This window comes from Triturus cristatus, chromosome 4_1, assembly GCF_964204655.1.
Source record: "Triturus cristatus chromosome 4_1, aTriCri1.1, whole genome shotgun sequence".
Classification (NCBI taxonomy): Eukaryota; Metazoa; Chordata; class Amphibia; order Caudata; family Salamandridae; genus Triturus; species Triturus cristatus.
The window spans coordinates 79,615,764-79,632,656 of NC_140585.1; the positions used below are offsets into that span (position 1 = coordinate 79,615,764).

Consider the following 16,893-nt stretch of genomic DNA (forward strand, 5'->3'; position numbering starts at 1 on the left):
CACAATCTAAGCTTCTTTATCGTGCCTTTTTTAATACCACAGAATAATATTTCGGTATGTTGGTCCTCTATATCTTTTCTTTACTCTTTCTCACTGGGGCACTTTAGTCAGTTATTCACATCTTGTCCATATATTCTACTTGGCTATGCTATTGGCCACTTTTTGATTCTGATTTCACCATTCGGGTGTTCTATATGGATATGTAAGCTCCGAGATATATCTGGTAGTGTGTTTTGTATTTATATATGTTCTTTTTCTCATTATTGTCCACAGATTATATATATATACGGTTATAAACATGGTTATTAAGGAGTCCCCGACAACACTACGTGTATATATGTGTATATATATGCATGTGTGCGTCTGCGCTTCTTGTCAGATATTTTTAGTTTGACAATTTTGAAGACGTTTCTTGTCTGCTATTCTCAGCTTGACATTTGTGAAAAGATTGAAATTGTGTTATTTGTTATTATTGTTCATTAGATGCAGTTTTCTTTTTTCTTTATTTAAATATGTGTGGTATGCATGTTGTGTCTGTGTATATTGAGGTTGTCATTTTTACATTTATTGTGTATTATGTTTTGGTGGGGCTGTTTTTGTGATTTTTATGTAGAGAAACTATTGGAATTGTTATAATTGAATATACATAGATATAACTTTTCCCTAAAACTATTTTTGATAAAAATAAATTAATATGAAAATATTTTCTGTGGCACAACGATGTTTTCAATTATCCTTGGATGTACCACCTATTAATTATTGAATAGGTTTGTTGTTATTGTTTAGTGATTTCCCCTGCCCTCCTCTCACCATAATTGGACACTCAGGGGCCCTCTTCTGTTTAGTAGTAACTTGCTGATGCTTGCATTGTTCTGGTAAATAGATCCTTTTGACAAGCTAGTTTTCCAAGGAACGTTAATGGTATTCCATTAACAGGAGATGCTGCTATTTGCATCTGAAAGGCTATCTCTGCCTCCCGCGACTAGCTACAAGAAAGAAAGGCAGAAACAACATTTTCTTTTGCATTTTACAACTCTGCACTTTGGCACTACAGCACAGGATGATAATATAATTTCTTTCAGCCAACAGCATGTTTTATTTCAGGACCAATAGTTTTGCTTTTAAAAGTTTTATTGTGGGATCAAAATCCCAGCATGCAAAGCAGTGTTGACTTAAATGACAAAATTGGCTGGAGGTGTTATACATGAGGTGGAGCCACTGGGTCAGCTATCTTTAGAAATTTTACAAAGTCACCTACTCTATTTCACAAAATGTTTGATTCACACGCAAAACCAAAAGTAAACTCAGCTCACGTTTTGGGACGGTCACTTTTTACTTACATGATGCACTAAAACAAGCAAAGAAAATGTGGATTGGAACAGGTTTATACTGAGCGTCACAACAAAGGGACAACATGGACAGCTGCAGCGCAACCTTTCCTAACACAAACAATAAGTTAAGGACAGGTAGCAGCAGCAGAAAGAAAACACATGATTCTTTCACACATATAGGACTGGCACAACACAGGTAGCTAACACACTAAGGAGTGAGTGAGAGGTGTTAAGAGACTATTGTATAATATTTGTAAACTGACAAACATTCCGGAAGTACATAACTTCTTTAAGAAATTGCCAAACCCCTTTTGGATTTACCATACCTTCATGTTCTTATTTAAGATGAACCCTCACCTACCCCATGTAGTATGCTTAATCAGCAGGTTCCATGAATTGCACTGGGACACTTTGAAGAGTACTCGAGTCCACTGGGTGTAGTCTCCTAGTTATTTGGTTCCCTAGTTTGGGAGAGGTTATGTCACTTATGTCAACATTTATTTTCTCCTTTTGTTAGTTGATCAGTTAGATCAGTATTACAATTCTAGGTGGATAAGCGTGAAATGTTTTTTACTGGTGTCTCTCTACCACAAGATTAACACAGAAGGCCAAGCAATGGACACTTCTTTTTTCCGTCGACTTGTTTTAGTTTTGAATATTGTCCCTGTGGTGTCAAGTGTCTTTCCCAGGAATACAGGTATCTCACATTGAATATTCCACAACAAGATCGCCAACATCTACAAAAAGTTCAAACCCCAGCCCAAGGCCACAGACTTATTCAAGCAACACACCGACCGCACTACCACAGACATCCGACTAAGCAAATGGAGCCAGTTCGCCCCACAGGACACCGCATCCAACATGAACTCGGTCCACTTTGGGGCCCCAACCGACCCATGTCTTACCACATCTTCAACCTAGATGAAGCTAGAATCAGCCACATACTCACCACTTTAACACCTCAATTGCCACAGCCACTTTCCCCAAGGACTGGAAACATGCAGAAGTCACCGCCCTACTAAAGAATCCATTGGCAGAGCCCCGCAAACTCAAAAACTAACAACCAATCTCCCTGCTCCATCAAGCAACAACTCTCCTCGCGTCTGGAACAGAACCTCACTCTCGACTCCTCTCAATCAGGATTCCGCAGCAACCACAGCACTGAGACAGCCCTCACTGCAGCTACTGACAATATGCGAGCACTATTCGACTTGCGAAGAGACTGCAGGTCTGATCCTCCTAGACCTCTCGACAGCCTTCGATACTGTCTCCCACCACACACTCATCACAAGGTTGCACACGACAGGCATCGAAGGAGGCACTATCAAATGGCTCACCGTTCCTCACCAAAAGAATGCAAAACGTCTGCCTTTCCCCCTTCTCCTTCGAAGCCAAGGAAATCATCTGTGGAGTACCCAAAGGATACTCACTGGCCCAGCCACACCCTCTTCAACACTTATATGACACCACTGCCCAGCATCGCCAAAACCCACTGACTCAACATTATATCCTATGCCAAAGACACACAACTCATCCTGTCCCTCTCCGAAAACACCACCTAGACCAACTTCCATAACTGCATGACAAATGTTGCCAACTGGATGAAGGACAACTGCCTAAAAGTCAACACGGACGAGGCAGAGGTAATGATTTTCGGAAATAAAAGCCCTCCATGGGACACATCCTGGTGGCCCTCAGAACTCTGACCTACACCACTGACCAAGCTAGGCATCATTCTGGACAACAAGCTAACCATGACTACTCGTGTCAATTGACTCCTCCTCATGCTTCATAAGATATACAAATGGCTACCCCAAAGCTGAAGGCGCACCATCACCAAGGCCCTCATCTCCAGCCGACTATACTGCAGCAATGGTCTCTATGCAGGGATCGTAGCTCACCTCCTACAATAACTACAGACCATACAGAACGCAGCAACCAGACTTTTCCTCGGTCTCCCTAGATGAACCCACATCACCCCCTACCTCAGGGAACTCCACTGGCTCCCTATACAGAAAAGATGGCATTTCAAGCTCCTGACCCCCAAATACAAGGCCCTTCACAACTGCAGGCCATCCTACTTGAACCACCACATGAACTTCCATCAGCCCACCAGACAGGCTGCGTCCCCGTCTCTAACCCTCACCTCTCGCATCCAACATAGCAGATGCAGAGGTCGCTGCTTTGTCTACCTAGCAGCTAAGGCATGGAATGAGCTAGTCTTTCATTTACGGACCTCCCCATCTCTTCTAGAGTTCTGAAAGTCCCTGAAGACATGGCTATTTGACTAATTAACTGGACCCTGCTAGCGCCCGGATACTCTCACGGGGGACAAGTAGCACTCCACAAATCTATTGATTGATTGAAATATTGTGAAAAAAAACCCTGCTTCATAGGACATGTTCACCAGCCTCAGAAGTGGGGGGGAAGGGGGGGGGGGTGATGGGGCAGACTTTGCAACAGACTTCTGGCAAGGTTGTCAGTATGCAGCATGTTTACCAGGACGAGTAATTGTCAGTGCAGTTTGCGCTATGAAAGAGACCGTGCCCATGCTGCCAAGCCACACTCGCAACGGACTGGGTGTGGGAAGTGGAGTGCATAGGCCTTGAGATCACAAACTATATGGCCAACAGCAAACCATCCTCTGCTTTACTGCTAGCACCAAAGGGGCAGAGGTGGTGAGGCGGTGTCTGCCGAGTCCCATAATTCACAGCAGCCCCATGTGTGTTGCATCCAGTGCAAAAATAGAGTACCATGGAAGCTTAAGGAAATAGTTCTTGGCTCAGCCTGTGTATCCCTCTCTTCTGCACATGTGGGTGACTGCCACTTTATATAGAGTTAAAGTCCTAACTTTTTCATTTAAAAAATATATTCTGGATTGTTTCACTTTAGCACCTTAGATCAGATCCCCGCTCTGAGCGGCCTGTATTAACAGTAGCGACCCACACACTTTCTGCTGTGACAATTTTAGTAAGCTCAAGAGGCAAGTCAGTTGCCTTGTTTCCTCCTATGTAATCCTTTTATTTTGAAAGATGGAACAACATTATGGTCTATTAAACCATGCTCATGTGAGGTTGTTGTACAGCGTGTATCTTGAGCTATTTTAAAGGTACTCTCAAATGTGATCAAGGGGAAGGAGTGCCTAGGATCACACTGTTTGGTCAAGCTTGGAAGCTGGGATTAAAATCAAGTTATCCTGAATAGACATTACACAATTCAGGTCCTGGATGAATATTGCATGTTTCCCCCTTCGGCCCTGATGAAAATGTTATTAGTGACACAAGAGGCACTCCAGTTGTCTTATGCTGCTAATACAAGGCCCTGACTATGTTCATAGATGGAGCAACATTATGGACGTTTAAACCACATACAAGAGAGGCTTTTGTATAGTGCACATTCTGCATTAAATTATATCAAGTTGCTGTCAAAGTGATAATCACTGAAAAAGAAGCAGAGTGAATAAAAGGAATTGCCCAGGGTCACACAGTTTGGTCAAGCTGTGAAGTTGTGACTGAAAACAGAATCACAGGGTCAGGACCCAGTTTTGCCCTGGATCAAACAAGCTTCTGAATGGCCTGGGCATGTCATGCAAGTGCATTCAATGTATCCATAGTTCTTTATGGGATGTGGAAAAAGCAGTGGAAACACCCCTCTTTATAGAAAAGCCACACCGTGGGTAGAAACAGTGCAAGCTTCTCTCCTGCAGAGGACAGGTACAGCTAGGGTAGAATCAGCACAAGCAGGCATTACCCCTGCAAGCTTATCTCCTGCAGAGGACAGGTACAGCTAGGGTAGAATCAGCACAAGCAGGCATTACCCGTGCAAGCATCCCTCCTGTAGAGGACACGTACAGCTAGGGTAGAATCAGCACAAGCAGAGATTACCTGCGCAAGCTTCTCTCCTGCAGAGGACAGGTAGAGCTAGGGTAGAATCAGCACAAGCAGGCATTACCGCGCAAGCTTCTCTCCTGCAGAGGACAGGTACACTTAGGGTAGAATCAGCAGAAGCACGCATTACCCCCGCAAGCTTCTCTCCTGTAGAGGACACGTACAGCTAGGGTAGAATCAGCACAAGCAGGCATTACCCGTGCAAGAATACCTCCTGTAGAGGACACGTACAGCTAGGGTAGAATCAGCACAAGCAGGCATTACCCGTACAAGCATTCTTCCTGCAGAGGACAGGTACTGCTAGGGTAGCAGAATCACATGCAGGCATTACCCACACAAGCATCCCTCCTGCAGAGGATAGGTACAGCTAGGGTAGAATCAGCACAAGCAGGCATTACCCGCGCAAGCTTCTCTCCTGCAGAGGACCGGTACAGATAGGGTAGAATCAGCACAAGCAGGCATTACCTGCGCAAGCTTCTCTCCTGCAGAGGACAGGTACAGCTACGGTATAATCAGCACAAGTAGGCATTACCCACACAAGCATTCCTCCTGCAGGGGACAAGTACTGCTAGGGTAGAATAAGCACAAGCAGGCATTACCCGTGCAAGCATCCCTCCTGCAGAGGACAAGTACTGCTAGGGTAGCAGAAATACAAGCAGGCACAAATCAGATAACAGAAATGCAAGCTTTAGTTTTACTTAATACACAGGGAAAGCATGGTGACAGCAAAGCAAGATCCCCACTCTCTAAGCGCAGTCTTTACTTTCTTCAGAAAAGATTCGGCGTCGCAGAGCTGTACAAACTTTCACTGGGGGTAGAACAAGAACGGTTAAAGCATGAGTGACATGTAGGCAACAGACAAGTGTCTGGAACGGGTGCTTCATTCGCCTAGAGGAATGGATTTCTGACACCATTCTCACTTAGGTGGTATTCTTTGTTTTTCCATGCTTTGAGAAAGTGCAGCAACCTGATAGGTAATTGCCCTGTGGAACAGCCTCGCCGCAGTCGAAGTAACCATGCTCTAGACAGGTACACATGTGCCAACCTCTTCAAAAAGGCTCAATGCGCGTGCATCAGGCGCTGTGCCACACCAGCCTCGGTGCTGCACCTCTTCAAAAGGTTGAGTGCGCCAATTAACTTTTATTGCTGAACTGTCCTCGCAAGGAGGATGATGTGGCGCGCGGAGGGGACATGGCTGCCGAAAACAAGCCGGAAGCTAAAGGAGGGGAACACTGGAATGTTTACGGGTTATTAGAGCGGTGCTGCTGTATGCGAAGTGTTTGTGGGCGGAGGCATGAAGGGGCTTGTTATTTGTGATGGTCAGCTCCACATCCATCCTATGATTAAGAAATTCTCCATGGTAAAACAGAATGAGTGTGTGCTTGATGAGGAGGCACCTTATTGTATGGTAAATGTATGAGAGAGTGAGGGACTCCTAGGGCATCAGAAACCTTTGGGACCACTGGGGCCTGGGGCACCCTGGGGATGGAGACTGGATATTCAACCCCCCTCGGGATTCCCTAACGCGTGGGAAAGAGTGAGGCCCCCAGGGCTATGAGGAGAGCGATGTCTTGAGGGCTGGTTTGTGGGTTCTGTTGTGTGTTTGCCTGTTCATGGCATCTACATCTGGGTGGTGAACTACCAGCGTGAGATCTAGGGCACACGGCGCGATAGTGGGCTTAGTCAGAGGGTGTATGTTTTGTAATTGTGTAGAGGATGTGTTGTAAGAGATGATAGGAAAAGTGAAGGTCTTTTGTGGTGTTAGTTCGTGGAAGTGAAGGGCTGTGAGGTGTGCTTGTATTTTGAGCGAGTAAACGGTTAGAAGCTCGTAGGTAAAGATGGTGAACGGTTTGGGGTGTGCTTGGGGGTTACTGAAGTGGGATTGAAGTCTGGTTTAGTAAGGATGTATGGTTGAGTAGCCAAGGGCACCTTTGGGGGTTGCGATTGAAGGCTTGTGCTGTGTGTGTGTGTGTGTGTGAAGGAAGGGGCAGCTGTAAGGTAAGAGTGAAAGAAATGTGACCTCTGAGGTGTCTGAGTGATGGACCGATGGTGGTGTAGTGATGAAAGTAAACATGTGAGAGTACTGAGTGATGTAAGAGCAACATTCAAGGGTAGAGAGTGACGTGACGGAAGGACAACGTGTGAGGATAGAGTGACGAAAGGTCAACATGTACGGTTGAGTTCCTTTTACTCACCCACGTGAGCGGCGTAAGTGACGGAAATTCAACTTGAGGGGGTGTGAGTGACAGAAGCTGAACAGGTGGGTAATGTGAGTGGCGTAAGAGAACCATGGGATCGATGTGAGTGCTGGAAGTGGGAATAGTTAAGGGGTAACGGATGAAGTGTTGAGAACGATTAAAGGGGAAACAGGTGAGGCGTGTGAGTAACGGATTTGGGGGTAACTGTTGTGGATGATAACGGCAATGAAGGGGCCTGTGAGGGGTATGATTGAGTGGTTGCTTAACTCTTCAGTGAAGAGTTGCTCAATGTGTATGAAGGTATGCCTGTGAATGAGGGACATCCTCCATCTTACTATTGACAAACATGCAGTACAATAATGCAACATCTCTACCTCTCCATTTAAAGTCTCGCCATTGTATTAAGCTATGGCAAAAGAAAATACGTTTAAGTCCATAGGCACCAAGAACCTCCTCAAACTACTCATAGAACTACAGTTTGACCATAACTTTTACTGTCGTTCAGAAGGGCGCTTTTTTAGTGAAATTCTCATTTTCAGTGAGGAAAGTCCCGTATTGAAACTAACTCTTGTTTGCTTACCGTTCGACTTGCACAGATTTCAAGTTAAGTTTCTTTGGGGATAATCTAATTTATGAAGGCGTCTGAGTACAATCAAAATCAGAATTTTATGCAAATATTCCCTGAGACCTATGTTAGGAGGTCATCCTTTTAAACGTTCTTTGCTTTCATTAGAAATGGCTGGCGCCACAGAATGCATTCTATTCACCGATGAAACAGGAGCTTTTGCATTGTAAATCAATGCGATCTTTGTTAATTATTGACTTATCTTTCAGAAGAAATAATTTTTGTGCGGTATAGCCCTTGGATGATGACTTGAAAGTTTTAAGGACCCTCCCTTAACTATACCATCGCTATTCTTCCCACATGTGCATGCATCCAGCCATTCAGAAATGCGAACAGTGTGCAATGCTTTGATGGCAAAACCAAAAAAATATATATATATATAGAAACTGCCTCACGCAGTTATATTATGATGTCCGCGTAGCTTTTCGGGAGAAACTGAGTGAGTTTGTAAACAAGCATTGGCCGCACGGCCATAAAAGTAACGGCGGCCGTGAAAGCGAAGGTGATCGTGATCAAAGCGAAAGTAATCGCGATCGCGAGGACGCGCTCTGTGGTAAGCATGCGAGTGGTGCGCGCGCAGCAGTGATCGCGCTGGAAGGGAGGCAGATGGCAGCTGCTCGCGTGAACGCAAGCTTTAGGCCAGCGAGGTCTGGTAGCACTTTGAAAACCCCAAAACTAAATGTCTCGCAGAGCAGCACATGCGCTGGCTCAGGCGGGATCTAAACAGAACAAAACTGCAGCAGTCCTACAACACTGAAAAAAGCTTCCACTGGCTGCGACCACAACATACACTAGGGGAGGGGCTCCTCTCCACCCACCCTCCAAAGGGGAGGACGCCCAGGGAATCATTGCAGCACTGCTGGACTGGATATAAAAGCAAGGAGCTTGTATATGCTATGGAAGGGATGTATATGCGACACCCCTAACAACTGGAGAACTCGGAAGGGATGGGGTATATTAGGGCTCCATCCTGGCCCTCGGAACCCTTGATATTCCAGGCCCAAAACCCATAACCAGGTCTGCCAATACGCCTCAATGTGGCCTTCAGCTGTATGGGATTGTTCATTACAGAACAGAGTAGACCGAGGCCCACAACTCCCCACCTCAAGGATTTCACAGCGACATGTGGGAGGTTTTTGCAGCTCGAAGAGCTGAAGCAGTGAACCCGCTCCCCCCTTTGCGGAGACTGATCTGATCTTCCAGTGCTGACCACCACCTATTCATACGGCCCTGTATGTGTACGCATACTGTGCACTGCTGCATCTTCGCCTTCCATCCTACAGGGGAAGAAAGCAGTTTTTAGGTCTTGCCTAGGCAATGCTTGCACTGTCTCTTCGAGACATGCTGTATTCAGAATATGGGCATAAAGCTCTGCCCATCTCTAATTGGCTCCTGTCCCGGCAGGACGAAGAGTGTAGAGAGGGGTCTCCAGCTCTGCCTTGAATTTCTGCACCAGAGGTTTGCATGAGGACTGGTTATGGAAACCTCCTGCTGACCTACAGGGCTTAGAAAGCAGGGTGCTGCAAGAGAAACCTTCTGCCAGACCATGGAACATTTGTGGCCCAGGGTGTCAGAGGTCCCAGGGAGAAAGAAAGCTGATGCCTGTTAGAAAACCAAAGGATCAGCTGGAATAGACATTTTCTTGTGAACCTCCATGAAGATTTGTAGGACTCCTCCTACATTGGGCACCCTAAATGGAGTCCAAGAAGCGAATCCTGAAGGTCTGGTGACTCCACTTCAAGTTAGCAGAGATATCAAAGGGATGGGGAAATGTTTCATTCCTGGAGGACGGAGAAGCTATCCCTCATGGGGAGTAGCATAGTTTCACTCCTGGAAGAAAGGGATAACCTGACAAGATTGTCTAAATCCGAGACTTCAGCGTAACAGTTTTTCCAGCTCAAGGCTTATTTAGTGGCAGCTTCAGGTTACAGCGAGATTGCTTAACCAACTTATCAACATTTACTGAGTCCCGCCTGACAACAGCTTCCAGCCTCCTTCACTGAAGAAATCTTCCTCAGCCCAAACTGACAACTTTCCGCAGGCCCAGCCACCAACCTTTACCCGGCTGCAGCCTCTCTTAGGTTAGCCCCAAAGAATACCAGGGTCCCCCTAGCACACTGCATGGCAGACGCTGACATTTTGCCTTTATGGATTTCGAGAACAATGAGTGAATTAGGGTGTTTTTTGTTTTCTTTAGAACTCGTGATCATTTTTTCAATGTTACTGCTGTTTCTGACAACTGCTTATTAATTTTGTCTTTTTTTTTTTTTTAACTAAAATGGCTTGGGCATTTTGAAGTATGTGCTCAAAGGAAGGCCAAGCCACATTTGCCAAGCTACAGTAGGTGAGCCCAAATGTCTGCAACGAAACCATGTGGCCGGCAGCGTCCCCATGTGGGACAGGAAACGATGCGCCATCCTTCTGTTTCCAAACCACATGGGGCCCTTGGCACAGGAGCTAACCTCCTGGGTGCAGCACTTGAACCATTAATGCTGATGCCAGCCTCTGGGTGTGATTTTCAGGAAACCTTACAATAATCATGATTATGACTGATGCGACAGAAGCCCAACCAGGGTGCATAGTGATCCAGGCACCATCACATTTCTTGAAATCCAGTTAAACTATTATTCGCCTAAAAAAAGCCCTATATCTGCTCGCCAATATAGGACTAAACACGTGTCGACTCACATTTAAAAAAAACAGACATATGTATGACAAAATGCGTATATCAAATCACTGTAAACTAATATAAATACACTGTAAAAAAATGTATTTCTCTTGACTTTGCAATATTACTCATTATTTTGTATTCCAAGAAATTGTCGAAAATATACGCCTATGATCTTTGTGTGACTTATATTAAGTGATCTAAGCATTCTTCTTACACACAGTTCGCAAGTGGGCCAGGCTGTTGGGCCTTACGGGGGCGCAATAGTATTGCATTAAGACTGTCACTTCTGTGTCGCTGTTTCTACTCCACAGCAACAGACAGCTGTTCCCACTCACATGCTAATCATGGGTATTTCTAGGACCTCCCTTTCAAGGTCCAACACCCTAAACCTGAGAGTGGAGGGTGACGGTGGAAGCAATCCGAAGTGAAACCTTACACATAGGTGAAGACAAACAGCCAAGTGTTTGGACTTTTCCTCAGACTAGGCTGTATGGCCCAGTACACCCTTTCACTAAACTTTGTAACTAAGGGAATTATAAATCTGCTTATGTTAGGCATCATGTAGAATTAAACTGAAATACATGTGTTTTGATATATTCATTTCATTCTACGACCCATACAACCAAATCTATACTTTTGCACTCAAACAGAATAGAGTGATTCACATAATCATGAGCAATTATGCCTTCTTGCAGCACTGCAGTAGATGTCCTTGCACCTCGTAAAGATGAAGAATCATCGACGCCCTTCATCAGCACACAAAGCACCTCACTCTTACCTTACTGAGAGGCAGGACCATTAAAGCCCTGCATCAGCACACACAAAGCACCTCACTCTTACCTTGCTGAGAGGCAGGACCATTAAAGCCCTGCATCAGCACACACAATGCACCTCACTCTTACCTTACTGAGAGGCAGGACCATTAAAGCCCTGCATCAGCGCACACACAATGCACCTCACTCTTACCTTACTGAGAGGCAGGACCATTAAAGCCCTGCATCAGCACACACAAAGCACCTCACTCTTACCTTACTGAGAGGCAGGGCCATTAAAGCCCTGCATCAGCACACACAAAGCACCTCACACTTACCTTCCTCGGTTGCGGAACCATTAAAGCCCTGTATCAGCACACACAATGCACCTCACTCTTACCTTCCTCGGATGCAGAACCATTAACGCCCTTCATCAGCGCACACAATGCACCTCACACTTACCTTCCTGGGATGCAGATCCATTAACGCCCTTCATCAGCGCACACACAATGCACCTCACTCTTACCTTCCTGGGATGCAAAACCATTAACGCCCTTCATCAGCGCACACACAATGCACCTCACTCTTACCTTCCTCGGATGCAGAACCATTAACGCCCTTCATCAGCGCACACACAATGCACCTCACTCTTACCTTCCTCGGATGCAGAACCATTAACGCCCTTCATCAGCACACACAATGCACCTCACTCTTACCTTCCTCGGATGCAGAACCATTAACGCCCTGCATCAGCACACACAATGCACCTCACTCTTACCTTCCTCGGATGCAGAACCATTAACGCCCTTCATCAGCGCACACAATGCACCTCACACTTACCTTCCTGGGATGCAAAACCATTAAAGCCCTGCATCAGCACACACAATGCACCTCTCTTACCTTTAAACCATGAAAGCCCTGCATCAGCACACAATGCACCTCACTCTCACCTTCCTCGGTTGCGGAACCTTTAAAGCCCTGCATCAGCACACCCAATGCACCTCACTCTTACCTTCCTCGGATGCAGAACCATTAACGCCTTTCATCAGCGCACACAATGCACCTCACTCTTACCTTCCTCGGATGCAGAACCATTAACGCCCTTCATCAGCGCACACAATGCACCTCACTCTTACCTTCCTGGGATGCAGAACCATTAACGCCCTGCATCAGCACACACAATGCACCTCACTCTTACCTTCCTCGGATGCAGAACCATTAACGCCCTGCATCAGCACACACAATGCACCTCACTCTCACCTTCCTGGGATGAAGAACCATTAAAGCCCTTCATCAGCGCACACAATGCACCTCACTCTTACCTTCCTGGGATGCAGAACCATTAACGCCCTGCATCAGCACACACAATGCACCTCACTCTTACCTTCCTCGGATGCAGAACCATTAACGCCCTGCATCAGCACACACAATGCACCTCACTCTCACCTTCCTCGGTAGGGGAACCTTTAAAGCCCTGCATCAGCACACCCAATGCACCTCACTCTTACCTTCCTGGGATGCAGATCCATTAACGCCCTTCATCAGCGCACACACAATGCACCTCACTCTTACCTTCCTGGGATGAAGAACCATTAAAGCCCCGCATCAGCACACACAATGCACCTCACTCTTACCTTCCTGGGATGCAAAACCATTAAAGCCCTGCATCAGCACACACAAAGCACCTCACTCTTACCTTACTGAGAGGCAGGACCATTAAAGCCCTGCATCAGCACACACAAAGCACCTCACTCTTACCTTACTGAGAGGCAGGACCATTAAAGCCCTGCATCAGCGCACACACAATGCACCTCACTCTTACCTTACTGAGAGGCAGGACCATTAAAGCCCTGCATCAGCACACACAATGCACCTCTTACCTTTAAACCATGAAAGCCCTGCATCAGCACACAATGCACCTCACACTTACCTTCCTCGGTTGCGGAACCATTAACGCCCTTCATCAGCGCACACAATGCACCTCACACTTACCTTCCTGGGATGCAGAACCATTAATGCCCTTCATCAGCGCACACACAATGCACCTCACTCTTACCTTCCTGGGATGCAGAACCATTAATGCCCTTCATCAGCACACACAATGCACCTCACTCTTACCTTCCTCAGATGCAGAACCATTAACGACCTGCATCAGCACACACAATGCACCTCACTATTGCCTTCCTCGTATGCAGAACCATTAACGACCTGCATCAGCACACACAATGCACCTCACACTTACCTTCCTGGGATGCAGATCCATTAACGCCCTTCATCAGCGCACACACAATGCACCTCACTCTTACCTTCCTGGGATGAAGAACCATTAACGCCCTTCATCAGCGCACACACAATGCACCTCACTCTTACCTTCCTGGGATGCAGATCCATTAACGCCCTTCATCAGCGCACACACAATGCACCTCACTCTTACCTTCCTGGGATGAAGAACCATTAAAGCCGTGCATCAGCACACACAATGCACCTCACTCTTTCCTTCCTGGGATGAAGAACCATTAACGCCCTTCATCAGCGCACACACAATGCACCTCACTCTTACCTTCCTGGGATGCAGATCCATTAACGCCCTTCATCAGCGCACACACAATGCACCTCACTCTTACCTTCCTGGGATGAAGAACCATTAAAGCCGTGCATCAGCACACACAATGCACCTCACTCTTACCTTCCTGGGATGAAGAACCATTAAAGCCCTTCATCAGCGCACACACAATGCACCTCACTCTTACCTTCCTGGGATGCAGATCCATTAACGCCCTTCATCAGCACACAATGCACCTCACTCTTACCTTCCTGGGATGAAGAACCATTAAAGCAGTGCATCACTACACAGTGCACCTCACTCTTATCTTCCTGGGATGCAAAACCATTAACGCCCTGCATCAGCACACACAATGCACCTCACTCTTACCTTCCTGGGATGCAGAACCATTAAAGCCGTGCATCAGCACAAACAATGCACCTCACTCTTACCTTGCTGAGAGGCAGGACCATTAAAGCCCCGCATCAGCACACACAAAGCACCTCACTCTTACCTTACTGAGAGGCAGGACCATTAAAGCCCTGCATCAGCACAAACAATGCACCTCACTCTTACCTTGCTGAGAGGCAGGACCATGAATGCCCCACCTCCGCTGGCCTCTATGATGATGGCGACAAACTTGGGGTTGACTGCACAGAAGGTGCTGTCCCAGGTGACCCTGGAAACACGGATATCATCGTAACACTGGTCGTTCTTCACTGCCTGCCCAAAGACGTGGCGGAATTTACTCTGACGCACCACCTTCCGGAAGGACATTGCTGTAGGGAAACAATACAGAATAGATGGTCACGCAATGAGGCAAGAAGAGCAGAGACGTAGATTAAAAATGAGACAGATGGGAAGGGCAGAGACAGAAATTTTCATGGGAAACAGAAAGGAGCAGAAGAGACGAAATGAGGAAAGGAAAGAAGTCTGTCAGTCAGTCAGTGAGCAGATACATTAGAGAAGCAGAACTGAGGGGGAAGTGTGTGAAAAGGAGGAGCAGACAGGGGAGAACAATGAGAGTGGGAACAGGCACAAAAGGGGATACAGAATCAAAGCAAACGGAATAAACTGCAGAGGAGTATTGCAGACACTACAGAGATGCTAAGCAGGCTGGGAAAAACAGTTACTGGAGGGACAACAAAACATTCAAAGCAGAACATGGGATGTACAGACTAAATTCAGAACAGATCAGCACAAGCTGCTGAAGAAATAAAGGAGGAAGAGGCAGGCCTGATGACATAAGTGGGGCAGAGACAACATAAGTGTTCATGAGGCAGAGAAGAACAGGGAGGGAGAGAGATTAGAAACTGCACAGAGTAAGGAGCTGACAGGACAAGAGGCAGAAATGGAACAGCACGGGGAATAAAAATAGGTAGACCATGGACGAAGGCAACTCCTGAGTAGAGAGAGGGTAACCAAAGGTAAAGAGTGGTGCAGGGCAGGAGACAGAGAAAAAACTGTGTGTTTCCAAGAGGATGAAGGAAAGATTTAAACAATAATGGTAAGAAAGGAGTGCAAACAGAAGAGTTGGACCAGCTGGCTAGAAGGGGCTGGAGGCTAAGGATAGCAGGACGTATAGAGAGAGTGTCAGACCCGGGGTAATCTGCAGAGGAACTGGCACATGCAGGAAGAGAGCTGGGCAACCTCTTGGGCAAGAAGATAGACAGAGGAAATCAGGGGGACCTGCAGAGGAAGGGGGCATACAGGAAGAGAGCTGGGCTACCTTAGGGGAAGAGGATAGACAGGGGAGAGCAGGGGTACCTGCAGAGGAAGGGGGCATGCAGGAAGAGAGCTGGGCTACCTTAGGGGAAGAGGATTGACAGGGGAGAGCAGGGGTACCTGCAGAGGAAGGGGGCATGCAGGAAGAGAGCTGGGCTACCTTAGGGGAAGAGGATAGACAGGGGAGAGTAGGGGTACCTGCAGAGGAAGGGAGCATGCAGGAAGAGAGCTGGGCTACCTTAGGGGAAGAGGATAGACAGGGGAGAGCAGGGGTACCTGCAGAGGAAGGGGGCATGCAGGAAGAGAGCTGGGCTACCTTAGGGGAAGAGGATTGACAGGGGAGAGCAGGGGTAACTGCAGAGGAAGGGGGCATGCAGGAAGAGAGCTGGGCTACCTTAGGGGAAGAGGATAGACAGGGAAGAGCAGGGGTAACTGCAGAGGAAGGGGGCATGCAGGAAGAGAGCTGGGCTACCTTAGGGGAAGAGGATAGACAGGGGAGAGCAGGGGTACCTGCAGACGAAGAGGGCATGCAGGAAGAGAGCTGGGCTACCTTAGGGGAAGAGGATAGACATTGGAGAGCAGGGGTACCTGCAGAGGAAGGGGGCATGCAGGAAGAGCTGGGCTACCTTAGGGGAAGAGGATAGACAGGGGAGAGCAGGGGTACCTGCAGAGGAAGGGGGCATGCAGGAAGAGAGCTGGGCTACCTTAGGGGAAGAGGATAGACAGGGGAGAGCAGGGGTACCTGCAGACGAAGGGGGCATGCAGGAAGAGAGCTGGGCTACCTTAGGGGAAGAGGATAGACCGGGGAGAGCAGGGGTACCTGCAGAGGAAGGGGGCATGCAGGAAGAGAGCTGGGCTACCTGTGGAAGAACAGGATGGACCGAGGAGAGAGCGGGTGTTTGAAGAGGAAGGGACACACACTGGAGCTACCTGTGGAGGAAAGAAACTGACAGGAGAGGGCAGGACTTTAGAAGAGAGTTAAGCACGTACACGTTTCTTCATGGAAGGTCAGGGTGAGTTTTAGAAGAGCTATTAACAAGGAATCCACTCACTTTATACCCTGCCCTGAGCAAAGTCTGACCAGAGAAGCCGTCAGCAAACAAAAGGAAGCTTGCATTTCAAAATTAGAATAGTGTCAAAGTGACAAAATTTATTGCTAGAT

At 47.1% G+C, this 16,893-nt stretch overlaps 1 protein-coding gene across 3 annotated transcripts in view; it reads right to left on the minus strand.

Moving 5' to 3' along the window:
* CORO1B (coronin 1B) overlaps positions 1-16,893 on the minus strand; it is a 189,317-nt gene that overhangs the window by 114,628 nt on the left and 57,796 nt on the right. Inside the window, exons 2-3 of one of the 3 annotated variants that reach the window (XM_085651645.1) lie at positions 16,592-16,677; positions 14,583-14,785 (exon numbers count right to left, since the gene is read on the minus strand). In XM_085651645.1, the coding sequence (XP_085507771.1) occupies positions 14,583-14,783 (201 nt within the window). In that variant the 5' untranslated portion in view covers positions 14,784-14,785; positions 16,592-16,677. Of the gene's footprint in view, positions 1-11,552; positions 11,571-14,582; positions 14,786-16,591; positions 16,678-16,893 lie in introns of those variants that run through there. The other 2 variants (XM_085651644.1, XM_085651646.1) reach the window with 2 other exon arrangements.